General features: G+C 38.3%; 1 protein-coding gene across 16 annotated transcripts in view; it reads right to left on the reverse strand.

Annotated features, from left to right (window-relative positions):
• Window positions 1-25,491, reverse strand: part of Ndae1 (Na[+]-driven anion exchanger 1) — a 162,164-nt gene that overhangs the window by 77,758 nt on the left and 58,915 nt on the right. For 7 of the 16 annotated variants that reach the window (XM_065224417.1, XM_065224420.1, XM_065224419.1 and 4 more), the window contains exon 1: window positions 16,018-16,049. The exons of 1 other annotated variant lie outside the window; for it this stretch is intronic. In XM_065224417.1, the coding sequence (XP_065080489.1) occupies window positions 16,018-16,049 (32 nt within the window). Of the gene's footprint in view, window positions 1-16,017; window positions 17,343-25,491 lie in introns of those variants that run through there. 8 more of the 16 variants (XM_065224413.1, XM_065224410.1, XM_065224405.1 and 5 more) reach the window with 5 other exon arrangements.

Genomic DNA, 25,491 nt, shown 5'->3' on the forward strand with positions numbered 1-25,491 from the left:
AGTCATCCACCGGCACCGAGTGAAGTAAAATAAAAACTATAGGTAGAGAACGTGACAGACAGAACGAAGACATCATGACACCAACCCGATAAATAGAGCTATAGATAACTCATATCGTTAAGCTGGTCCGGAAGGAATTGAGCCATCAATAAATTCGCCGAACAAATTGCGTATATTATGTCTACTACAAATGACTGAAGGACAAAAAGGTGCAAATGTTTCCACTGTTGTGATCGACCGCGGCACTTAGTTTTTTTTTGGAGGTGTCCGATCAAATTACCTGTCACACGTTGTTGCCTCGGTCAGGTTGGACAGGAAAAGCGATGTCTTTTTTTGCTGGCTGCCCATGAAAAATTGGCTCGATAGCGCTATCTCGTTGAATGAACTTTCGTCCGTGCTGTCGTGACCGTCGTATCTAATAAAATTGCTCCAATAGGAAAGTGTAGGCGAGCGAAAATAAATGGTGAGTTGGAATGGTTCCAAAAATATTGCGGAAAAGACTATGTTTAGCTATTCGTTTGCCTGCGGTTAGGTTGAATGATTTTGCAGCCTTCGTCGCTTGTTGCATGCCAAAAGCAATTAAGTTTCCCGGTTTGTTTACGTAGTTGGCTTCATCACCATGAGTTATGCTACCGAGGCCTAGTTGCAACAGGATAACTTTCGTGAGTTCAATGAACTGCAGTCGGGCGGTGTTTATTGATGACACTGAGGGATAGATAGTGTGAATTGCAGACGTTTTCTTATCCTGACAGAATTTTAGTATGAGTAACCGATCTTCACGCATGTTGGAATTATCGCTCTCTGGAGCTGCTAAAAATTGTGATAGCATAGCATAGTATAAACGAGGTTGCGCAATGTCGTAGGTGGTACGAGCTCTAAACGGTTGTTAAGAAGGAGACCCACCTTCATCCGTTGCTATTACATAGTAATTTGTGATAAATGACTCCCTCTTAGATAAAGGATGTGTCTCCCTCCAACAGAGCAGAGCTGTCCTGGCCACGTACTTGCATCTGGTGGGGAAAGGGGAGGAATGTTAGTCCGACACTTACTTAAAAGAGATGCAGAGAACTCAACGACCCCTCATAAGTGTCACGGGAAGGGTGGATTTTTGTTAGTAGGGAGGGTAAGCCGGCGTTGCTGGCAATCGTTGTATCAAGCATTTAATAAATAGAAGCTGTAAGTAGTTTATCTGTCCGTTGTTGCTGCCCATTACTTAAACATATTATTCAAAACAGTCTTCAGATTTTAGAATTAAGAAACGTTATCAGCTCGATCCTGTTGCTCCTTTGCGCCTGAAAATGTTTGTTGATCCTAAACTTATGCACAATTCATTCTGATCAATAGGAGGTTCTCTGTCTGGCACACACACACACTTCCACAGTGGCATTATGGATAAAATCTGCCTGCAATCATTTCTTATGAATGCAAGAAGCTTGAACCCGGGAGTTAGAAGGTGACAGCTCTACCGCAGCTGCAATAGCCCATTTCAAGAATGCAAGCATTCCGAAGCTATTTTCACACATGATAAGCCCCGCTCCAATACATTATCGATGCAAATATACACCATTGATACTGTACTGAAACTTTCAATCAAGCAGTAGTGCAATACTTGATTGACGCGTATTTAGTAAGTTTTGAAATGATCGTCTTGAATCAAATGGATATTTTCTATCGAGGACACCCAACTAACAATTTTAGCTACAGACTAGCTTATACAGCCAAAAATTGCCTTATGGAGCTAATTTTTGTCTGTATAAGCTGATCTGCAGCTAAAATTGTTTGTTGAGCAGAGGAACGAAAAGGTAAATAAACATAGCTGAGCGTAACTACGCGTAGGTTAGAACAGTCGGCAATTCGAATATTATCACTTAATGCACTTTTCAACTTCACTTCTGTACTTTCAAATTAACACTTTTTAAAAATGAAATTGTCAATTTATAACATTTTCACTAGAACGAAAACGACCTGGAGCTACTAAGAACTGTGATGAACATTAATTCTATGTATGTCAAGCTAGTTTTAGTTTTGGGTCTCTGATCTTAATATTTTTGACATGTCGTCAACTTATACGGGAAATCTGGATCACCAGTGGATTTCGATGACAAATCGGGAATAAATAAATAAGATCCTGGACCATTAAACAATTTCAAAACCTTTGAACTGTCCAAGAAACAATTTTGGTTTTATGAGGGTTCTGTAGATCATGATTTACACTTGTAGCATGCTTTAAAACCACTATAAAATTTACGATGTTACTTGGGTGCACAAGGTTTTCAGGATACAGTCACTGTGATGCACTAAAATTTAAGAGAATTTTGAAAAGATTTAAGAATAAGTTCTGGAGATACTCGAAGAAAAATACATAGAGATTTTTTTTGAAGAATTCTAATGCTGATAAGCTTCAACCGGTATTATCCTCAGATTAAATCCCGATCAAGAATGTCCTTCTACTTTGATGTCGACATCAGAGTTGATCAACATGACTCTCAGCAAAACATTTGTTGATCATCCAAACAGGAACGGTATTAAAAGTTAATCCGAGTTGGAGCTTACCGCTGCACGCTATGTCTTAAGGCACTGTTTTTGCAACATTCATGTACCTCAGTTTTTTCTTCACAGGATGTTAGTACTGATCCTATCAATCAACTCTGTGATGGTTTGAAAATATTTCATCTTGGGTTTTTTGAGAAAAGGTGTTTTGAAGTTTACAACGCCGATGACGAAGGCGTATTGGGCTATTGACGATACAAAACTATTTCGAATTGAACAAATGCAGTTAAATCAGGTTCAAAAATGATAGAATTAATCCAAATGGCATTAAAGAATTCCCTCTGACTCTCAAGCAAGATGCGTATTGATTTCGTCGACTTTGCGCAAAATCAATTAATATTTGTTGCTAGAACAACTGCTTGTTTAATTTCTCTTCCCTCATAAGAGTAAAAGAGAAATAAACGAGCATGACAGTTCAAGACAGCCACGTAATCATAGTAGGCATTGATTTTCTGCCTGTTTCGAGTGTTTTTTGAATCTCTCGAAGAAAATAGAGAGTTCGCTTGTTGTTTTTCGAAAAAGCGATTCTGTAAAAAAAAATAAAATCACGCCATTCTAGTAGCGACGTTCGTTAAAAGATTTTTATCGGAGTTCAATAAAGGAATTAGTAGGTATCTGAAATGTTTGTGTCCCGTACTCAGCTGGTGACGAAGGTGGCATTTACAATTTGAGGGATAGAAAATTAGTTTGGATTTTTGGAACCCATGACGAAGTTGTTTGAAAATCGGTTAACAGATAATGCCGATAATACAAGAATGAAACTCACATGATGTTAGCTACTCTTGCCCAGTTAGTTTAGGTAGCCTTCACCTTTAATTACTACATAATTGCTAGAGGTTCATTGCAGTTCCTATATTTTGTCTAAGGAAACTTTCAGGAAGGCTCAGCGACTTTCTAGGAAATTCTGGGAACTATAGGGAACAGTAATGAATATTAGGAAGGTTAAAACGTTCCTTAAAAGAATCAGAGAAGTTTAACAACCTTCAGAGAAGTTCAATGATCTCAGTTCAGGAAAATTCTTCAAACTTTAAATATGTGTTTCGATCTTCAGAGAAGCTCTATAAACTTCATCGAAGTTCAACGAAATCAAGGAAAAACCAAATGAACAGGGATATAAATTTGAATGTATTTAACTTCTTTAAGCTGTCTCATCGGGTCGTTGGTGGAACAACTCCCACTCCATGTCTTAGAAAACAGGTATGCTAGTGAGAATTTGTTGCGATATCTCTTTCTCTTTTACACTTCCTTTATGAAATGTGATCAACGGCATGAGCAGGGTGGCAGCAGGGGCGGGATGTGCTGTCAAATCGGCCTACTGAAAGTCCATCAAAGAGATAAAAATATTTAAGGCGTAGTGAATTTGTTATCTCTTTCGTTCTCCCGCTGTTTAAACGGTTGAAGGAGTGTGACGTCAAAATAACTTCATCCATTTAATCAGCCGGAGAACGAAAGAGACGACAAATTAACTGGGCCTCACCTATTTACGCTCATTGATTTTCCATATGGGAATTTGGTTCCAAACATCAACAAACCATCGTTGCTTATGCCTTTGTTGTCGTTTGGAACCAGTTATACGAGGTAGGCGATAATTGTTCGTATTTGACAGTCACCTCCCCCCAGGGTGGAAGGCCGTAAAAAATGAGAGTTCACCACCTACAAAATATCCTGAGTACGGCTCACGCTTGTTACATTGCCGTTAACCAGTATAAACAAATTGATCAGTTTATGAAAATTTAAGGTTCACAAATATCCAGAAAAAGATGTTAACAAGACGTTCAAACCATGTTGACTGTCGAATTGTGCGAGTGTGTAGATATGTATAAGAAAAAAAGTAACACATAAAATAAACAAATTCATAAAAATGTGTAAATAATGCAAGGGGTAGGTCACTTCGCACACCAATCTTGGGTCATCTTTTTTGCAAGTGTGCCGATTGTGCCGGTCATAGAGTAAGCTGCGGTTGTTTGTAAAATACCCATCCTGGCAACCCGGTATTTCTGACGCCTTGAATGTTTTGGTTTGAAATCGCAAGGATAATTCGAATTGAGGATGACCCGCGGAAAGAGGCGGGTGTGTGAAATTGTGGTGTTTTGTGTTCATAAGATAATAAAAGTCTTGTGTTTAAGGGTTTTAAATGCGCTCAAAGGCAGACTAGAAACTTAGTTTTTCGTGATGTGAAAAGCAACGGTCTATCAGCGGTCGGAAAGAGTTGGAACCGGGGTTGGGAACGTTGTTGGAGACCGACTATAGAAGAGGATGATGAATATGACTTCTGTAGTTTGTTTTGTGTGAGTTACAGCATTATTTGAATTAAGGGTACTAATGGGTACTGATTAACTGCCTCTTTCTCTTGAGCCCAGTCTAGAACCTACATTTCGTATTTAGATCTATAAGTGAACCGAGAAGTGAACTGCTGGTCTGAGTTCCTCTGGTTTATTCAATTAGAGGAATTTCTTGAAATTCAGTAAACAGCACGTAATGTTGTGAACAACTTCAATGACAGTTGTCCGTCAGTGCTCCCAATTTATTAAAAACAATCCAATGCCTACTAGATTGTGCCGAAGGTGTGCCGATAGATGTGCCCAAGCTGTGCCGAATCTAATTTCGACAATATGGGCTGAGTGACCTACCCCTTGAAATCATTTCTGACGCAGAAGAACCTGGGGAACGTCATGCATGTAGTGAAAACCGGAAACTTCAGAATCGCTCCGAGTTGGCAGATGAAAGTAAGGATCACTTTGTTGCCAAAAGCATTAGAGAGATAGCAAGCAAAAAACTAGCCGTGATAAGTTTTTCAAACGTTGCTGGACGACCAGTGGGCTTAAATTTAAAACAATCAGGTAAAAAATCTCTTACGAAGATTTACTCAGCTTTAAGAAAGATCTTAATCCGAGTGTTAATAAGGTCAGTATGTACATAACTTTACACTATATTTTTGTTATGTTACATACGCATGATACATACCGACCGTCAAACTATCTAGCCCGGTCTCAAATCAGCTATGACGAAAGGCAACGTGGCCAATAATGATCCCAATAACGCATCAAATTCTGTGGCTGCTGCAGCAATTGTCAAGCAAACATGGAGTATCTATAAAGCAGTGGAAAATAATTTCAGTCGTATCTGATGAAAGCGGTGGTATCGTATAGTAGTGCTCATTTGAAGTAATCTCCTTATCTTGACAGCTCCATGTTATTTATCATTCTCTTTAGATTTAAGCATTTATAAGAATGGATGAAACAGATGGAACTGATAATTATAGTAAATTTAGAGAATAAACCATTGTATAATTATTTTATCATTTTAAACATAATGAGATCCTGACAAAGTTACGATATCTTACGGTGCCGAAGAGGAAATCTTACTGTACCATTGAAACGAAGTATTTTTTATACTTTAATCTCCAACAATCATATTCAGCTGTATTTGTTTCGATCCGTAACAGTTTTGTATAGTCAGTAGTCCATATACGCCTTCATAAACGACTAAGTATATTTAAAATAGTTTTTCTCAAAAAACCCAAGATGAAATATTTCAAGACCATCACTGATTTGGTCGTTAGGATCCATTCTAACTTCCTGTGATGAATAAACTGAGGTACATGAAAGTTGCAAAAAAAGTGCCTTCAGACATAGCGTGCGCTGTAAGAGAGATTTGACTAGTCGTTTGTGGTAGTTCAGACGTTCAGAGTAGACTCTTTAGATAGTTCTTTTGGAAAATTCAAGACGATTGTTGGATTCCAGGTCCATTTCTTATGAATATTCAAAATAATGTCTGAGTATTTGTTTTAAGGAAATTCTGTGGAAACATTGCAGATAATTCTTAAGAGAGTTACATTGAAATATCGTGATAAATACCAAGAGGATCGAATTTTGAGGGAACAATTCTTAAGAAATTCTTGGATGAGTTTTATGAGAATAATTCCAAGGGCATCTCGTGAAGAATTTCAAGATAATGCTATGGAGAATACCAGTTGAATTTTCAGATAAATTTAGAGAAGAGCTCCAATATAATTTTGAGCAGAATTGCAAGACAATTTTGAGGATAATTTTATGGAAATTTTAAGGAAAATTCAGGCTATTTTTAAATAGAATTATGTAAGAAAGCCTCATGTTTTTAAAATTATAGTTACTTTAACGCTCTTGGGTCATTCGTGACTTGTCCGGGTGAGATTAAAACTCGTGACTTTGGCATGAAAAGTATGAATGCTAACCACTACGCCGGGGCCGCCTCCAGGAAGCCTCAATGAATTATTTCGAAGTGCATCTTTGTATGAATTCCTCGAATTGTTTTTTAGTGTTTTGAAATGTTGTTTTCAAGGGACTCTCAGAGAGATTCTCGAATTTATAAACTCTTAAACGAAGTCTGTGAAGGGAATTGATTCTAAATGAAATTTAAAACCATTTAATAAAAATCCTGTAAAGAGTTCTGTGCGAACTTTTTCAAGGTTGTTAAAACATTGAAAATTTTTGATGACTTCAAACGTAGAAACAAACGATTTTTTCCCGGAATTTTGGAAATTTCCCGGTTGTGTGGTACACATTTAAGTTAAGCATATAGCCTAATGCGGTTGAGCTGGATTAAATGGGTTATAATTTAGACAGCAGAATTTGTCCTAGGTCAAAACAATCGGAAATATTCCTGGAAAAAATCTTTTAAAAATCAGGGATTTGATACGGGGATTTGCTGGTCACCATGTTCATTTAAATGCTTGAAATTCCCATGAAATTCTCCGATCTTCTTGAAAGGTTCTCGCAATTTTTCTGATGTTAATGGAACTAACATAAAGTTAGTTATCGCTGACGTTCATAGGACTCTTAACTTTTTAAAGTTAGCAGCGCCGGTGGTGTACTGGTAAGCGTGATTACCTCTCATCCCAGCAGGCCTGGGTTCAATCCCAGTCGGCGCCGCCGGGATGTTCTGAGGCATAACATCTCTGATCACGCCTTCAAGGAAAGGGATCAAGAGAAGTAAAGCTATCGGTCTCCGGTTCATGAGTTGATGGGTCAATAGGTAGAATCCAGGTGTGGGAGCTGCCTCCCTTACATCGGTAGCATTGGCGCTCAGTGCAGAAAACAAGATCGACGGAAAACAAATGAGAAATCAATAAAATCTTTAAATTTTATTTTTATAAATAAATGGGATAAACTGATCAAAGTCTGTACAAGTTTGGAATAAATATATTAATTATTGGATTTTTCATTGAATTTTAAACTTTTACCGAACAGTTTTGATGTTCAAGATTTACTGAACGGCTGAGGCCTGGATTAGTGTGTAAGTTCACACAAATTTATTGAAGCGCGTAGAGCTGAACTGAAGTTCTTGGAACTTGCTCTTAAAGATCTTAAATCTTCCACAACGATCTGGAGTTTCTTGTAGTTTTTGGAACTTTCATGAAGTGTTAAAAAGTTCTCTGAACGCTTCGCACATTCCGTAAAGCTCTTGGAACATCACTAAAGACAGTATTCGAAACTAACCTAAAGAGCTGCTGATTTTTTCACGGCCCCAACAATCGGTTTTTGTACATGCTATTCCCCTTGCAATTTGACGTGCAATACAATGTTGAAATCACTCAGATTCTAAGTTAACCATGCTGTTAAGTACACTCTCAATCAGCATGTTGTTTGTATAGGATACGTCCGCTGGAAGTGAGTAAGGTTGTTTTTAATCAGGAATTTATGTTGAGGTTTGAGTAAGATAATATGAAAGCTGAAAATAAGATTAATTAATTAATTTATCTTTATTAGGGAGGCTTTCAGCCTGGGGCTGGTTCGCCTCCAGGTGAAAATAAGATCTGACAACGTGACAATTGGCATGTTCCTTAATCTTTTCCTTCTACTTTCAGCTAATTAACCATTCAAATTATTAGAATCAATGATAGGGATAGTAATTTGATTTATATTTAAATTATAGTCAATTAAACTCATTTTAAGTGTCATTCGTTACTTGTTTGGGGTTGAGATCGATAGATTTCATGACCTACAGTGTAAGAGGTGTGTGTGCTTACTTCTGCGCTAGGCTCGTTCCCCATTATATTAAATTGTCATTAAAGTGACTTACAGTAAATTATAAGTTTATTTTGAATTTGTCTCACATAATTTGTTGTTTGACTAGTTGATTTCATCGCCACTTCTGCTCGCTAATCAAGTAATCAAATATGTGCCACATTTAGCATTCACGTAGCTGTGACAGAGAAGCAAGATGATTCATCTTATTTTGATTGTCATTTCATAGCAACAGTAGTAGAGGTAGGTATGAGTTACGACAGTAGTGAGCAACCCACAACGACTAATTTTGCTGTTGCCTTTCAAATCACGTCCTCAAAATCAGACAGCTAAACTGCTGAACCGAATTAAATGGACGAGAGTAAAAAATTCGCATTCAGTTATTTGGAAAATTCCACCAGACGCAAGTCATTCTTTGATTGGCGGTCATTTTGTCGGTGGATTTCAGTCGATACAATTGCAAACAAAATGCATCCTTGTTCGCTCAGGTGTGGAATGCGGATCCCCCGACCAAGTAATCAACCGTGCATGGAGGGGGGAGGGTGGAGAACATTAAGGAAGAAGAGATTGAAGACCGTCTCGTCTATATAACCGTCGTGGAAGACAGCTGTCGGTTGATCGAAAGTTGAGTAAACAAGCGATTGGGCTGCAGTCTTGGTTGCATACTAGTGGGGTGCAGTGGCGTTCCAGTGCATTGACTGCGTGGTGTTCACACAAACATGTGAACTCAAAAAAAAAGGTGAATGGCAGTAACTTGAACTCGTACATGGTCGGTAGGTACCTATCTACTCTAGTGGAAATAACTACAAGAAGAGAGCTCTATCTTGGGATGCACTTGGGTGGGATGACTTGCAACAAAGAGACCGTGTGGAAGTCAGAACAGGAAAAGGATCACGGCTCTGTTTGCTGCGGGCTATTAAGAGATTTGCTGACGTATTTTATACGCTCCAAACATGTGGCTCCAAGATGTCGCATGTTGGTTGTTGCGAAGTTGCGAATTGAAACGTGTGGCAAATTTTGTTTGGGTGTGTGAGTTCGCTAAAGGGTACTGACCTACGAGACGACGAATGAAGTGTTGTAAGATTTTCGTTAGGTTTTCTTGAGGGAAGAGAAATAACTTGGCCGGTTTTTTTGGGTATCCAAGAGAGTAGGTCATTAACTTTCGTCATGAGTGCGATTTTGTTTGTTTGTTTGGGTTTCTCTTTGCAGTAGTGTTCCGTTGTGCTACTTTAATTTGGGGGACGTTTATTGTATAGTTTTAATTTGAACGATGCATGTTATACGGAAGTGGGCAGTGGTGTTTTTATTTGGTTGAATTTCTGTCGATAACTTTTGTGAGCATTGTTTAGTGCTTATAATTTATTCTAATGGAAGAAGATAATCATATGGTTTTACTCATAACAACTGAATTGTTCAACGTCAACACGCAGGGCTTTGATTGTTTTAAAATCAATGTCGCGTGTCGGTTGAGGTGTTTTTATGAAATGCTCGTTTTTGATTCGTGATTGAATAATCTTGTTGAATTGAATGTAGAGGAAAACTTGTTTGTGGACGTCGAATTTAGTCAATTTTACGTTATTTGATATTATACAACATGAATTTTTCGACTCGATTGAGTCACTTGAGACACTTGAGTATTTCGATATTGATATCGAGTAGTTCCTTACTGTAAGAATTGCATCATGTTATTTATTTCTATACAACTTAGATTTAATATTTATGACCTTTATTGAAACGATAACTAGAATGCATGCAAGAAAATTCAACAAACCACCTTTAAGCTGCATTCAGGTGACAGGTTTATTTTTAGACCACTATGTTCACGCCCTAGATAAAATATGCAAACTTATCTAACCGCAATTGCACACACCTAACCTCAATAACTCATCGGCTTATTAGTCACATCGTTTGCTGGTGGGATTGAAACGGGGTCACGTGATCGCATACCAAAATAAACAAAAGAAATTGTAACAACCGATGACAACCAGCAGACAACAAGTGCAGCAAGTCTAACCATGGGTGTTGTTCTCAGGTGTATGGCGCTCGGCTACTTTACTTATTAAAACTGCAATTGCACTCAAGAAGGTGGTGTCTCTCCACCAGTACCAGTATATGCATACAAGCAGACAAACTGCATCGAGACCAAAACAGAAAATTGCAAAAACTGCATTCCAGTCACACATACACTGAAAGAAACACTCATCCGCGTCGTAAAACAAAACTTGCTTGCTGCGCTCCATGCACGTTGCACCGCGGTTTATTAAAATGCGAATTTTAAAAACAACACCACGCGACGCATTCCCCCCAGCTGCACCGGTGCTGGGTGTTGATATTGATATCCAATAGGAAAGGAAATTCGAATAAAACTGATAGCGCGTGCGAGTGATTGTTTGGTTTACTCAGTAGCTACAGCATCTCCGGTTGCTCCTCCGGTTTGGCGGTTGATGAAATGTGGGTGAAGGTGATGGCCGTTGTTGTCGGTTGGCGACGATGCTAACAAACTTGGAATATGTTTGTGAAGGAGATGCAGCAGTGCATTCAACTGGGTTATTGTCCTGTCTTGGGCGAATGTGCTTCGCGTTCTGCTGCTGTTTGTTTTGTTTATACTATAGTTCAAGAGCGTGTCGGTGCAAGTGGCAGGAAGGTTTTTGTACCTTTGGAAGGATTGTCATTCTCTGACTGTGGTCTGAGCTTGAAGTGTTGACTTTTGGTAATCTGTGTTGTTCATATTATGGAGCAAGATACCCTGTCATTGTGAATACTTCCCAAGCAACACAAATCGTCATAAAGAAGATGAAATTTCTGTTCATTGGCTTATGCATGTTATACGGAAATATGCACATTTATATAATTTTTAAATAACATAATGAGCGTAATTTATGATAGGATGATTTGATTTGATCGCTGGCATTTCTCATTATTTTCTGCATTTAAAATATTTTTTTTTTATTGTTTCAGGAGCTTCAGGGTTTTATATCTGAACCAAAATAATGAGGAACTTCAGTGATCAAACAAACCCCGCTGATCAATTTGACCACGTTTTATGTTAACGCTTCCATAATGCCAATCAACCAACCTTGTGTGTTGTAGTTTTGTGGTGGATTTTGAACTGAAAACTCAATTTGATGAACGTTTTGCCTGTTGATAACAAAATAAGTATTCAAAGTATTGAATTTGATGTACTGCTAAAGCAATGAAAACAAAACTGCAACAAATATTTTTGAAAAGCAAATGTACAGCAAAATGACAACAAATTTTGTTATAAAATTGGTCAGTCAAATTATGATTTCAGTTTGAACTTGTTAGCAAAATTTGATTTCGATTTGCTGTCATTTTGATGCTGGACTTTACTCGGGTACCCGAGTAAAGTCCAACATCAAAATAACAGTAAATCGTAATAAAATTCTGATGCCAACATCAAACAAAAATCAGTCTACGCGATTAAAATTTTTTATAACAAATTTTATTTTCACTTTTCTGTGCATATGCTCTTCAAAAATATGTTGTTGCAGTTTTGTTTTCATTGCCTTAGCAGAACATCTAATTAAAATACTCATTTTATTATCAACAGGAAAAATTGATATCAAATTGAGTTTTCAGTTTGCTCTCACTGATAGCAGAAATAGTTTTCAACGTGATATCACAGGAAGATTTTTTTGTTTGCTGATATTTTAACCGTTAAAATGACCAAAAACGACAGCAACCTGAGCAATCATTATCAGCGAAATCACAACATCAAATTTAGATTTCAATTTGATCTCAGACTTTGCTCGGGTAATTACCTATATTTTCATAATACTAGATAAATTCTACAACTTTGTTCTGGAAAGTTTTGAAAAAGCAGCAAAACGGATTGCCCCATTACATAAGAAGCAATGGTACGAAGCAAACATAAAATGGGTTTTTCTCGGCTTGCTGATTTTTGCTATGGGAACGGTAGTGCATCACTCTCATTCAATGATTATGTAAGCACTGAGGGAGAGAGGGGGTGTTAGAAATTTTCTTACGTTTTCTTACTGGGAGGGAGGGGGTCTCAGAAATCTCTTACGTAAGCATGGCCATAAGACCATTCAAATATTCGATGGAATAGGGGTTGGAAAATCTCCCAAAAGTGCTTACGTAATTAGTACATAACCCAATAATACATTTTCATAACAAGTAATTCTTGTTCCTATTCACCAATACGTTTGGGTTCTGTTGTGGGTTGAATTATGGGACAGTTTCTTAATCAGATTGTTATTACTTTATGCGTGAAGTTGGCCATTACACGATTGAAAAAAAATGCACACTTAGAAAAAATCCTGTAAATTTTGGTGCTCTGAGACTGACATATACACCCATCCGGGAAATGTAAAATCCTATTACAGATTTGCATGAAAAGTATGCAGCATTTGAAATGTTTTGTAATATGAACAGATTCAGTAATGTGGAAATTTTTATGTTAGCTTAATTTACGAACAAAGCTTGTTTCCCTGAATGCATTGCGTCTAGAAAATCATCACGTTTTATATATGCATTCTTGAAAAAAAAAACTTGCGTGTACGCTGCTGTCCATTGCAAGAACTGTTATTACATTTATTGCATGAAACATATGCAGATGATGAAATGAATCCAACCTTCCATTGGATGTAAGAGAAATTCGGTTTGCGTGTATGAGCGTCAATTTCAACATAAAATTAAGTCATGGCAGCTGTGTTGGGAAAATATAAAAAAAATCCAATCTCACCAATGCCCAAGATCACGCTTGATTTTTGTAGACAAAAATCAACAAGCATACAGCTGCGGTTGATTTTGCAAGCTGTGATATCGCAGCTCGGAATATCAAGCTAACGAAACTCACCAGCTGCAAATCTCAACAAACTGTGGTGAGATTGAGTTTAATGATTTTTGCTTTAAACCCAAACGCAACCGAAACTTCCATAACGGCTGGCAGCAGTCACTTCGTGTCTTGTGTCGGTGAACAGTAAAAAGAGATAGCATACTATACGTTCTCTTTCTACGAAAACGATGTGCAACGGAATGATTTTTGTGTCTAGTCAACTCTCCGCTTGATTTTTGCACGTTGTGAATAGCCTCGCAATATCAAAGGAGCTTGTAAAATCAATATTAAGTATGATATTTTGTTCCTATATCACGCGTGATATTGAGAGCGTATGAGAGCGGAAAAATATCACTTGATTGATGATTTTGCCAACACTGCATGGCAGACACGAAAATCAGTTCAATCAATTGTACTTTTCGTCGAGTAACGATCTTTTCAGTCTGCACTTAATATTTCATGACATGTTTGTTTACGTCGCATCCTTTATTTTAAAAATGGATTCCGTAACGAGTAAAATAAGTTATTTCTATGTGTGTGCTTTACTTAAACCATGGTCCACTTAGTTATGGAACAAACTCTTTTGCTTATTACAGCGCTCCTAGTGAAAGTTTTCGGAAGTTTTTGACGTCTGTTTGTTTCGTATTTTTTTCAGTTCATAAAACGACAGTCACTATACAAGAGGAGCGTAAAAATCCATCGTGGTCCGCGTCCAAACTGGTTAAAGGGTTGAATTTTCCTAGAAACACCGTATGGCGCGTGCTCAAAAAGTACAGGGAAACCTTGATGACGAATCGGAAGCCTCCAAGTAAACGCCGGAGTGGAACTGCCAACCGTCAGCTCAATGGACCCAGGTATGTCAGATAGCGATTTGAGTAAAAAGTATGATGCCCGTAGTACAGTGCAGCGAATTCGCTACCGCGAAGGCTTAAAGCTATACCGAACCAGAAGGCAACCAAATCGATCACTTAAGCAGAATACCTTAGCTAGAACCAGTGCTCGAAAACTGTATGACAACCTACTGACCAAGTCCCTGTTTAAAGGCCGATTTCGGACAGCTTCCAGGAACAACATTTTACAAGGCGAAGGCTCGAAGAGGTGTGCCTTGCAGATTCAAATTTGTTTTTGCGGATAAATTCGCACGCAAAAATATGTTCTGGAATTTGCAGCTGCGGTGAGAAGATAAAGGCTTCCGTCACTGAGAAAATGATGAACTCGGAGGTTTACAAAACCCAATGTCTCCAGAAGCAAATTCTGCCCTTCATCCAGTCACATGATGGTCCGGTGACATTTTGGCCGGATGTTGCGAGTTGTCACTACAGCCGGGAAGTACAACAATGGTACAATGACAACAGAATCCAGTTTGCTCCGAAAACTTTCAATTCGATATTCACAACTGTGTCATCTAAGAGTATTAATTTAAGGCTTATCTTTGCTTGCCTATGTACACTATGGTTTAACTCCGACTATCTGTATGACATTGTAATACTATCTTTTTGTCCCTAGATTATCTGTTTATGTTTGCTCGTCCCACTGTCTTCGCAATATAGATATGACCTACAAGAAAATATACAACGTTGTTATTAAAAAGTCGTTTATGAAGCTTACTTATAGTAAAGCTGGGCAAAGGTTTTTGAAACAATGCCTCAGACCAAAAGACCCGTAAAACTTGCAGTCCCATTGTATTTATTGTGGGAAATCACTATTTATTCAATTCGTTGTTTGTCAAGCTCTGGTGGTTTCTCCATGTCTTACAAATCTTCATTATATATTGTATGCCGATTTTCATACAAAATTATCAAATTTGACATGATGTAACTTTGTTAACTTATGATCAATTGAGCTATTATTTTGAACAATTGTAACACTTTCCGGCAGGTGCTTCCAAAAATTTAATATTTTGTAATCGTAAAATTGTAGTTCTTTGGTGAACGTTTCAGCTCAATTGATCATAAGTTAACAAAATTACATCATGTCATAGTTGACCATTTTGTATGAAAGTCGGCATGCGCTGCTATTTTATCGAACAGTTGTGTCTCATCCTTTATGTGAAAGATGGATTCCGTCACGTGTAAAATTAGTTTTTTCTAAGTGTGCATGCAAATGGTACAGGCATCGAAAAACTGTGGAAGCGCATCTAGAACGCTGTGTTGAGAGCACGCAAAAGCTAATATGCGATATGCAATTAGCTTGAAATTCGAATAAGAAGAAGAAGAAGAAGAAGAAGAAGAAGAAGAAGCCAAACTGAAACTTTTTTCCTTGATTTGTTTTTCGTCGGTCACGGAAAACAGCTGAGCACCAATGCTACCGACGTCAGGAAGGCAGCTCCCACACCTGGACCATACCTATCGAACCATCAACTCATGAACCGCAGACCAACGGCTTTACTTTACGGCGTGATCAGAGATGTTATGCCTCAGAACATCCCGGCGGCGCCGACTGGGATTGAACCCAGGCCTGCTGGGGTGAGAGGCAATCACGCTTACCACTACACCACCGGCGCCGCTAAACTGAAACTTTGATTGATTGCTTAAAACCCTAACAAGTAGTGATTGACCGAACAGAAGGGTGTAATTCAGGTTGACCAACCGCTACTGCGAAGGTCAATTTAAATTTTATGCAAAAACGACCAAAAAAACTCACCTTGCTTTATAAAATCGCTTGTTATCCTTCATCTTAACTGGTGAGGGGCTTTCACTGTCAAACGATGGCTACTTCCAACTGGGTCAAGTATTATTCTATTGCCACACTAACATCTCCCTAATCGTTTTCCAAGTCCAAGTAAAGGAAGCAAACAAGTTTACTCGTTATGCTCGAATTGACTGTGTCGTGTAGTGCTGGTGTCGTGAATATCCTTTCTTCTGCCGATTGGGTTCGTTGGTTGCACCATTAGCCAACAGCTGCGCTATTTATCCCTAGCACACAATGGCTGCTTTATCACTACTGTTGGGTATCATCATCGTCGGTAGCGAACGCGGAACTGTTGACGATAATACTTTCTCGTGATTCATCAACAAAACCACACAATCTGACTCCCGTTCCTCGTGCGTGTATTCAAACAAATGTTGGATTGATTGGTGGACTTTGTTTTGAGGATTGAAGCTCTTCACTGTGTTCGTGTTGTGCGGTTGAATGGAACGGGTTATTTGCTTGGGGTGGTGGCAATGACAAACTGATATCGTATCACTGTAGACAACTAGCGAAAGGATACCAATTGAGATATGGTCTGACAAACCAAACAAGTTTCCAATGAATGGCGCCAGTTCACAGCGCAATCATTTGTGGTCGAAGGATATTCAATAACACCATTTTAATTGAGCTTAAATTGAAATTCAAAACGTTGACGTAAACCGGACGGCTGTTCAAACACTTTGGAAAACGTTGTTCCTTATCACGTTACGGGGAAATGTATCCTTTTAAGATAAAAATACTCGACTTTTTTAATTGCAGTTCCCTTTTTCATCATTCAGCTTATTATGTTTTGATCGTAACTTTTGCTTCTTCAGTAGCATTTCCTATCGAATTCACTAAAGGCACACATTTTCCTGATTTGCCGGTTTCCTCCAGAAACTTCTAACATCACAAGAACAAAATTCTTACTCACAGCGCACCGAACATCAACGGCGAAATAGAACGACACCAAGGGGGAAAAGTCGGGGAAAACTACCCAAAAGGAAATGCGCGTTCCCTCCCAAGCAGAAGAAAGGAAAGAAAAACTTATACTCTTTCTTCGCCAACGACCACACGTCCGTTCGCGTCGAGAGTCGCGTGGCTAACTAACTTGGAAACCGTCGTCGTGGTCGTTCGTTCGCTTGTTCGTCTACCAAGTAGGAGCCGTTTTACGGCTGCTTGCTACCATTGCTCCACTTCCATCGCACATATCGCCGCTGTTCGCCATGCTTATTCTATCCCCTGCTGCAGGCCCCTCTTTGTGCTCTGCCTGGATTTGCTTTTCTTGTAGTTTGGTGCACAAGGAGAGACCGATCCGACTCCCCATTTCTTCGCCCCCTCCTGGTTGTTGCTCATGTGCGCGAAGGTTTGTTCTACTACTGTACGCTACGACTAGGTACTGTTTCGCCTCTCTCTCGAGCCTTGGACTGGGACGTGTGCTTTAGCTCCTTGTTTTGTTGTCTGGGTCGGACGAGCGACATCTTGATGCGACGCCGGTCGGAGTTGGGGCTGACTGGAGTGGATCGATGAAGTTGCGGCTCGACGATGTGTGTTGGTGAAATCGCGGAGGAGCATAACGATCATAGGTTGACAGGGGAGAGTGGGGTGAAATGGGTTGATTAATGCATATGAAAAAGGGTTGCAACATGATTGATGATGATATTTGCGCAGCATTTGTGTTTGGATGGTAGTTTAATGTTTTAAGTAAAGTTAAAGTGGGGTTTTTCAGATAAGCCAGTAGGCTGAGGCAAAATTTGAAATTTGCACTCCACAGTGCCCAAACATCAAAACTCAAAAAACCTGATAACTTCATGAATTGAAAGGATATACCTTTTGAAACATGGCAAGCTCAATATCACACTTTTCATTCTTATTGAAAATTTAGAAGTTTTAACGCTTTTAGCGCTTCATAACTATGGACCAAACATTAGGGACATAATTTTAAGACGTGTTCCTAATTACGACCTACGAACTTTATTTGATCACTTTGTTTTGGTATTGGTGAATCCATTCGCGATGACAACGACTCTGCAACTGTTCACTTTTATAGGAAAACCCCATAAGCAAATGCCAATTTTTTTTTAAACATTGCGGAAGTTGCTTTTCCTTTCACTCCACTGAAAAATCTCGTAGGCACAATGTTTATCTTTGCGTGAAAGGATTGGTCAACACGGTACACAGTTCTATAGATTCGATTCTCTAAAGTGAGCTGATGACCCGCGGTTCATTTTTTAGGAACCGTAGCTCATCAGCTCACTGATATCACCAGTCTAAACCATTCAATCCATCACAAATAGCGAAACTTTTCAAAAAACGACTCATTAGGTCGTATGAATAAAAGCGTTTACTTTAGTTTTCCCGTAAGAAAAGCACGGGTAAGTAAAGTAAACTCTTTTTATTCATACAGCCCATTACTCCACTTACGCATTGAACAGTCTCCGCGTAAACTAAGACGCGCGCTTAATACAACATGTGCCTACTGATCGACAGCACCAACGGTAAAAGCAAACTTCCAAGCGGCTGTTTGGGAGAGAGAAAAATATGTACATGTGCTACACGATCTTAATTTTCTACTGGTATTATCCAATTTATTTATGTACCCGGCTCTTATTGCTGTATTGCTTATTGCTGCTGAGCTCTCACCTCTCCTCACATAATTCTCTGGGGGAGCGGAAGATCCGCACAAAAGTAAATAACCTAAAAGCGAAATGCAGCTCCTACCGCTTATCAGCTCAGCTCCGGATCCGAATCATCGACTCGAATGATTCACTGGGAGCTGTTTAGGATGACAACTCTCGGACCCGTCCAGCTCTTCGGATCTTTTTTTTTTCTCTCTCGATTCTTCACGATTCAGCTCCATATCCGGATCTGAGCTGATGATCTGGAGCTGATGCCGAGAATAGTGACAGATATTCTTCTGGAGAATTAACATCAGAAATAAAATTTGAACGTAGACTGGATTGCATAGCTTGAGAAAAGGCGTAACATCGTGTTCCACGATGTCAATCATATCATCGCGTGTGACATACGTGTAGCTCTCTCGCATACATTTTTTGTTTTACTGCTTTGTTGTTGGCACATTTTGCGCGCATTTAGGTTGGTGGTTGATCAGTTGTTGCGTTAGTGGCGTTTTCCGTTGAAAAGTAAAACCATGTTCTAAGGTACAAATTAATTGGTTTAGAATACTTTCACGATTTTATGCAGTTTTGAGCACTAAAACCACAAATTAATTTCCCGATTTTGAATTTGTGTCATAATTTCTATAATTTAAATGTGAGCTGAAGAGCTGTTCAAAAGAATCAACTCCCTTTAGTGAGCTGGATGGGTTTTATCCACTCAGCCAGATGAGCTGTTTTGCCCACCTCTACTTCTGACGGATATGAGTTGATCCTACTCAAATTTGGGTTGTTTAGAAATAGCATGCAGTCAATCCTACCGTCAAAATAAACTTCAAGGCAAATTAGACTGACTCCGTAACCGTTCACTCAAACTCGCAAAAGCGTAGGTTACTCGTGGAATGATTTTATAATAGATGACTAAATGTCACTCATATTTAAGTAACATTAACTCATTTTTTTATTAAACATTTACTCACCTACGTTTTTGCGAATTTTAGTGAACGGGATTTATGCAAGCCGAACAATGCATTAGGTCCTAAATAACATTGATCGATTCTCTTCGTTGACTTTCCCTTTTGTTAATAGCTTGGCTACAACACCGTTTCTTGACGTGTTTGCCGTATTAGATGCTTCAACCCAAGTAACCAAAAGTTCTGCATTCAACGGTTAAAATCACTTCCAAGTTCCATAAAGTTCAAATAAAGTTCCGACCTTCAAGTTCCATTAAGTTCAAATAAATTTCTGACAGAACTTTCAAGTTCCATCAAGTTCGAATAAAGTCCCGACAGAACTTTCCAGTTCCATGAGGTTCAAATAAAGTTCTGATAGAACTTTCAAGTTCCATAAAGTTTAAATAAAGTTCCGACAGAACTTTCAAGCCTCATGAAGCAATCCGCACAAGTCTTTATTAGTAACAAAATTTAATGTACGTAAGTATGAAATGATCAGTGGCCCGAATAAATCATAATTCTTATATTTATGCAGTGCATCAACATTCTATCAAAAAAACAAAATTAAAGAGTAATTTCCTGGATTCGAGCCCGTGTGTTCGGCATGCGATCTACGATTGCTAACCACTGCGCCACAAGAGTGTTAGAATACCATGCGGGCAAACACCAATTTAAAATTAATCAAGGTGTTGTGTTTCGTATTCAAGTCAGTCAGCTGGCACTGAGAACTCCAACAGTAGGCGGGACAACAGCTCACTTTAATATATTTCAGATGACGTAGCGGTTCGTGCTGAGGCTCTCACGCAGAAGGACTGGGTTTATTTCTTTAAACAGCTCCAATTCTCTACTACTAATGCTGATGAATCAATTCACATTAATACCTGCCATTAGAAATAACTTTCATAAAAGTGCGAACTTTAAAAAAATAAATTAAGAAAGGGTTTTGTCCTCTAACACCAATTCTATTATTAAGAATTGATGTTAGAGGACAAAAACTTTTCTTAATTTATTTTTTAAAAGTTCCATTCAGGTTCCGCCAGAGGCTGCTTAGAATGCTCTATGGTACCGGAACTTTCAAGTTCGACTTAAAAATGAGGCTGCTTAGAATTCTATAGAACACCTTCAAAAAAGCTGCTAAAGCCGAGGGGGACGACTCTATCTACGATGCAAAAAAGATTGTGTTTTGCTGTGGCTAGCTGCGCGCACGCTGAGTAGATAGAAAGAAGATTGATGACGATTCTGAAAATTTCCTGCAAAAAGATGATGAGCGATGCAAGTAGATGCGACAAATGAAAGAAGATTTTTCGAAGATTGATTCGCTAGTGTGAGATTTGTTGAGTATCTAAACTTGAGATTTAGATGTGTCTCCCCCTCGGCTAAAGCCACAAATAACCTTTTATTACAACTTTTGGTTACTTGGGTAATAGCTTCTTTTATCGATGTATATGTTGAAATGTCTTTACATGGCCGTGGGGATGTAAAGAGAAAATCTTCAAAGAAAATCTGTCTATGTTACTTAGGAGCTAATGCATTGTTCGGCTTGCTATCAGTTGACTTAACAGTTGGCATATGTGTGATCGTAAGATGATCTATTTGGCTTTATTTTTATTCTAATAGCATCTTGATTTATGTTATCTAATCCACCAGAAAGAAAACACTGTATCTTTCATCCTTACACGCAAACCAAAAATCTACTACAATGAATGTTAGTTCCGTTTCCTATCATCCTCTGTTCATGAACATCGCAACGAATGTTAGAAATTGACCATGCTGGCGATGTAATGGTTTTTTGTCTTTTTTTTTATTTCGTGTTCTATCTACGCTTTAGACTATACCAGTAAGCTTGTAGAACGACGCACATTGTAGAACATTGTAGAACGACGCACATACTTGCCTCGAATCTCTCCAGCAGAAAAAGTATACGAAGTCGAGTATGCGAGAAAATGAGCGCTTGATGTTTGCTTTTAGGCTAACCATCAGAAGCATGGAGAGAGCAGTGGAGAAAGCAAAGGTCTGATAATCGCAACGTTCGTGGTTCGAGCCCAGTCGGCAATCTGATTCCTATTTTTTTCGACATAACTAATTTACCTCACTAATACACTCTACATTTTTCGGTCTCCAATTTTCTTGCATTGGACCGCAGCTAGGTATATCGCATCCTCGGTTCATGCGGTCTCCACTAACATCAACTGATGATGAATCCCACATAATTGTAAGAGAATCTTACATCCCCCGGTTGGGTGTATCAATTTTTACGCGAGTGTGGTTCATTTCCGATAGGACGAAGTTGCATCCATTTATAGACTCAATTTGAGTACAGTAATTAGACATGACATCCACGTACCTGGAAAATTTTCATGTTAAAATGGCGAAATTAAACAATTTTCAGTCGTACCTAATCAATATACAAAGCTTGCATGTTGACAGTGAAATATCGACTGCACCTCAATTATTACATACGGCATCAAATGTAATTGAAGGCTTCATGTTAGACCGAGGTTAGAGACATATATCCTATTTAAAATGACCCTCTTCAATATGTTTTGAATATTTTTTGTTAAAAAGCGTATAAATTTTTTATGACGATTTCAGGTTTGTCCCTTTAAAAATTGATGTAAATCATTAAACAACAACTTTTGGTAACAGTTTTGAACTTTTTGTTTAACTTTTGCTCGGAAATCAGTTTTAAAAGTCTAAGTAAGTTGAACAAAAACTACAAAATAAAACAAGTTTTTTTTTAAATTCATCAAAAATTGTTGTTTAAAGATTTTTGATAATTGTTAAGTGTCCATCTTGAAATTTAACAAAAAAATAGCATTCTTAAAGCTTTTTATTTGTTTTAAGTTATTGATGTGGGTAATTTTGTTTTATTCAAGCTTTAAACACTTTTTTGGATTCTGGATTCGTTATCCAAAATTCTTTTATATTTTAAACTATTTTATATTTTTCTTAAAAATTCATTATTTCAACTTTGTCCCAGCCGTCATTTCGATTGGAAGTTACATTTTCGGGTTAAGATTTTTTGAAATTTTTGAGTACGCAAGTTTGAAGCTTTATACGAAATTTGAAATGCCTGAATTTAAGCTCAAATGTAAATAATTTACCACAACAATCAATTATGCAAGGTTTCATGCAAATCGGAAAAGGTCACGTCAGATAGATTCGTCATTTGGAGTGGAACTGGTTCATAGTAATTTTCATATAAACTTCATATGTGTTGTGCAGTTTTTAACTAAATTAGTTCAAATTTTGGGACGATGATCAGGATCCGGTTTTGAACCGATTGAGCACTGTTGACCGGGTTTTTAGTAGACATTCCATCGAAAAGTACTTTTCTTTTAAAGCAGCAATTTTTAAGAAAATTGCACTAAATGAAAGATCAAGCTAGCTATTCTGGATGAAAAACCATTACATTTGGTTTGAAAATACCTTGAAAAAGGCTGTTATTCATATAGCCCTACTGGCGCGTTTTACACCATTTCTCCCTACTCTTCATAACTCGATATTTCCACAAGTTGATGTTTCCTTTGGTCGATAGTCTATACAGTGTTATTTTGATTCTTCAACTCGATATGTCAAATGCAGAGCTTCTGAATTCTGTGATTTTGCTGTTAACTGCCGTAAATGGATTCTAGAAGGATATTACAGTAGATGGAATAATTCGGGATAATTCTTAAAATTATGGACGAACATCTTTTTTTCTTCTATGAGTCGGTAATTATATAGCTCGATAGTCCTTTCAATGTCGAGTTTTGGAGAGTCGACTATATTTCTTTTCCTTCCAGAATAAACAAATGACAACTGATCACCACCACCCTCTAAATAACAACGTCAGTCAGTGCTTTTATCTAAGATACTCAATATTTTAGATTTGCATAACATTTAATAGGCCATCAATAGCCATGAAACCAACATGGTCCTGAAATACGTTTGATGTCTAAAGAAGTCTACAAACTGGATAAGCTGGTCCAAAAGTATTAACCAAATTAATCATTAACTGACTATACGAAAATAGGCGCAATGATGATGACAATCAGATTAGATAATGCCTCGATAAACTGTTCTATCCTTCCATAAAATGAAAAATGTCTTTCTTTATTAAAGCTTCAACCACGGATATTGTGACTCATAAAAGATTGTTTCACATCTCTAGAATTATCCTAGGTATTTATTTTCATCCTAACATCCATCATACCCCTCGTTCCTCCAGACCAGACTTTCATTCTCCGCTCGCGTTTGGCATAGTCAGCCTTTTTCCATCACTCCCCACCACATAATCACACAGAAAAAATAGTCTGAATTTTACTACTGATGTACCATGCATGCGAACACTCATGCGAACATCCTTTTCAAGTAAACTAGAAACTTGAAAGAAATGTTGCTTCCAAAAATGGACGGTTGCATACAATATTCGGAATATTTCATGAAATGTCTCATATCTTTACTCGTTCTATAATGTAAATTTGTATGATATATGACGCTCCATTTATGTGCATCATAGTGGCAGATATTTACAATACTTTTTCGAACTGTGTAGGCAGCTCCTATCCCGATCAGTCGCTTCAACTTCAGCTTGAGTGTGACTCAGTTCTGAGCGGTTTTAATTTCATATTTCATGTTGCTCCATTCGGCACCATTCTGCACTACATCATCACCATTATGTTTTGTATTCTTTTTTTTTCTAGTAGACATTCCTCACACAGACACATTGACTGACTAACTGACATTGCGGCGAAAAGACCCAGAACGAACGTTGCTTCCGCGCTGTGTTGTACTTAGCGAGTCAAGCACGTCACAAAGGGCAGAAGGGGCAACGGGGGCAGAACGGTTCGTTCGTGTTTCCAAAAATCAGCTGTTTCACTCGGAGCGCTGCTGTGAGTCGGCGAGTGAGTGAACGTGCACGCGAGGAAATGATTTTTAGTCAGACGATGCCCATGGGCAAGGAAAATCTTAGGTGGATTTCCGTCGGTGTATTTTTGCATGGCAGGAGAGTGATATTTTTGGGATAAAGGGAGAAAATGGAAATGAGTTTTACCTTCCTGCTTTTTTGCGCCGAGACGAGAACGAACCGTGAACCATGATGGCAATGCTGAGGTAGGTAGCTGGGTTGGTTGGTTGGGTGGGTGGTGAATAAAGGAGTGAATGATGTGTTTTCCCAGTGTCTGTCTGACGGCTCACCTTGGTGAGATTGTTTTAGGATTTTGTTAAACTTTTTGGATGTTTGTGTCGTTCCGCGTGCATTGGGAGGAATGTTCGCGGAAGAAAATGTGTTTCCCATTGCTTGCATATGCCGGAAAAAGCTAACTCGGAAATACTCGGATACGAGGTGAGAGAAGGAGCGAAGCAATGGGAGTGTAAGTGTTCCAGATTCGGGAGTATCCGATGCTTAGGTTGAACTGTGGAGATTGTCATTGTGTTTCGACCGAGATCATTGAGGTTGGAGAGGGTATGATTTTCACGCAGCTGCTTTTATCGTATATACCGGGAAATTTATTTGGGTATCAAAAGCTCTTAGGTGCGGATTAATAATTGATAGGAAATTGAGCGTGTAAGTAGGTATCGGTTTGTGTTGCTATCTCTTTAACTTAGCAATTGTTTGCAAGGCAAATCAGAGATATGGAATTAGCAGTTTCCTGTTGAATTTAGCAAAATTCAATTTAAATTAAAAAAAAAACATAAAAATACTGTTAAATCTAGCTTTATAGTTGCGAAAACGATCTTGATTTATATGTATCATGAAATAGCTCCCTTATTTTTGTTTGATTAATTGACCTATGTGTCGATTTTAAAATTTGAAGTTTGAATAATTATACTTATTACCATAACGCTCACAAGTTGATAGATGCTGAGAGGTGCCAAAACGAAATTATAAAAAAAGG

Source organism: Ochlerotatus camptorhynchus, unplaced genomic scaffold (genome assembly GCF_037179485.1).
Source record: "Ochlerotatus camptorhynchus isolate MF236.1 unplaced genomic scaffold, CSIRO-AGI_Acam_v1.1 ptg000211l, whole genome shotgun sequence".
Classification (NCBI taxonomy): Eukaryota; Metazoa; Arthropoda; class Insecta; order Diptera; family Culicidae; genus Ochlerotatus; species Ochlerotatus camptorhynchus.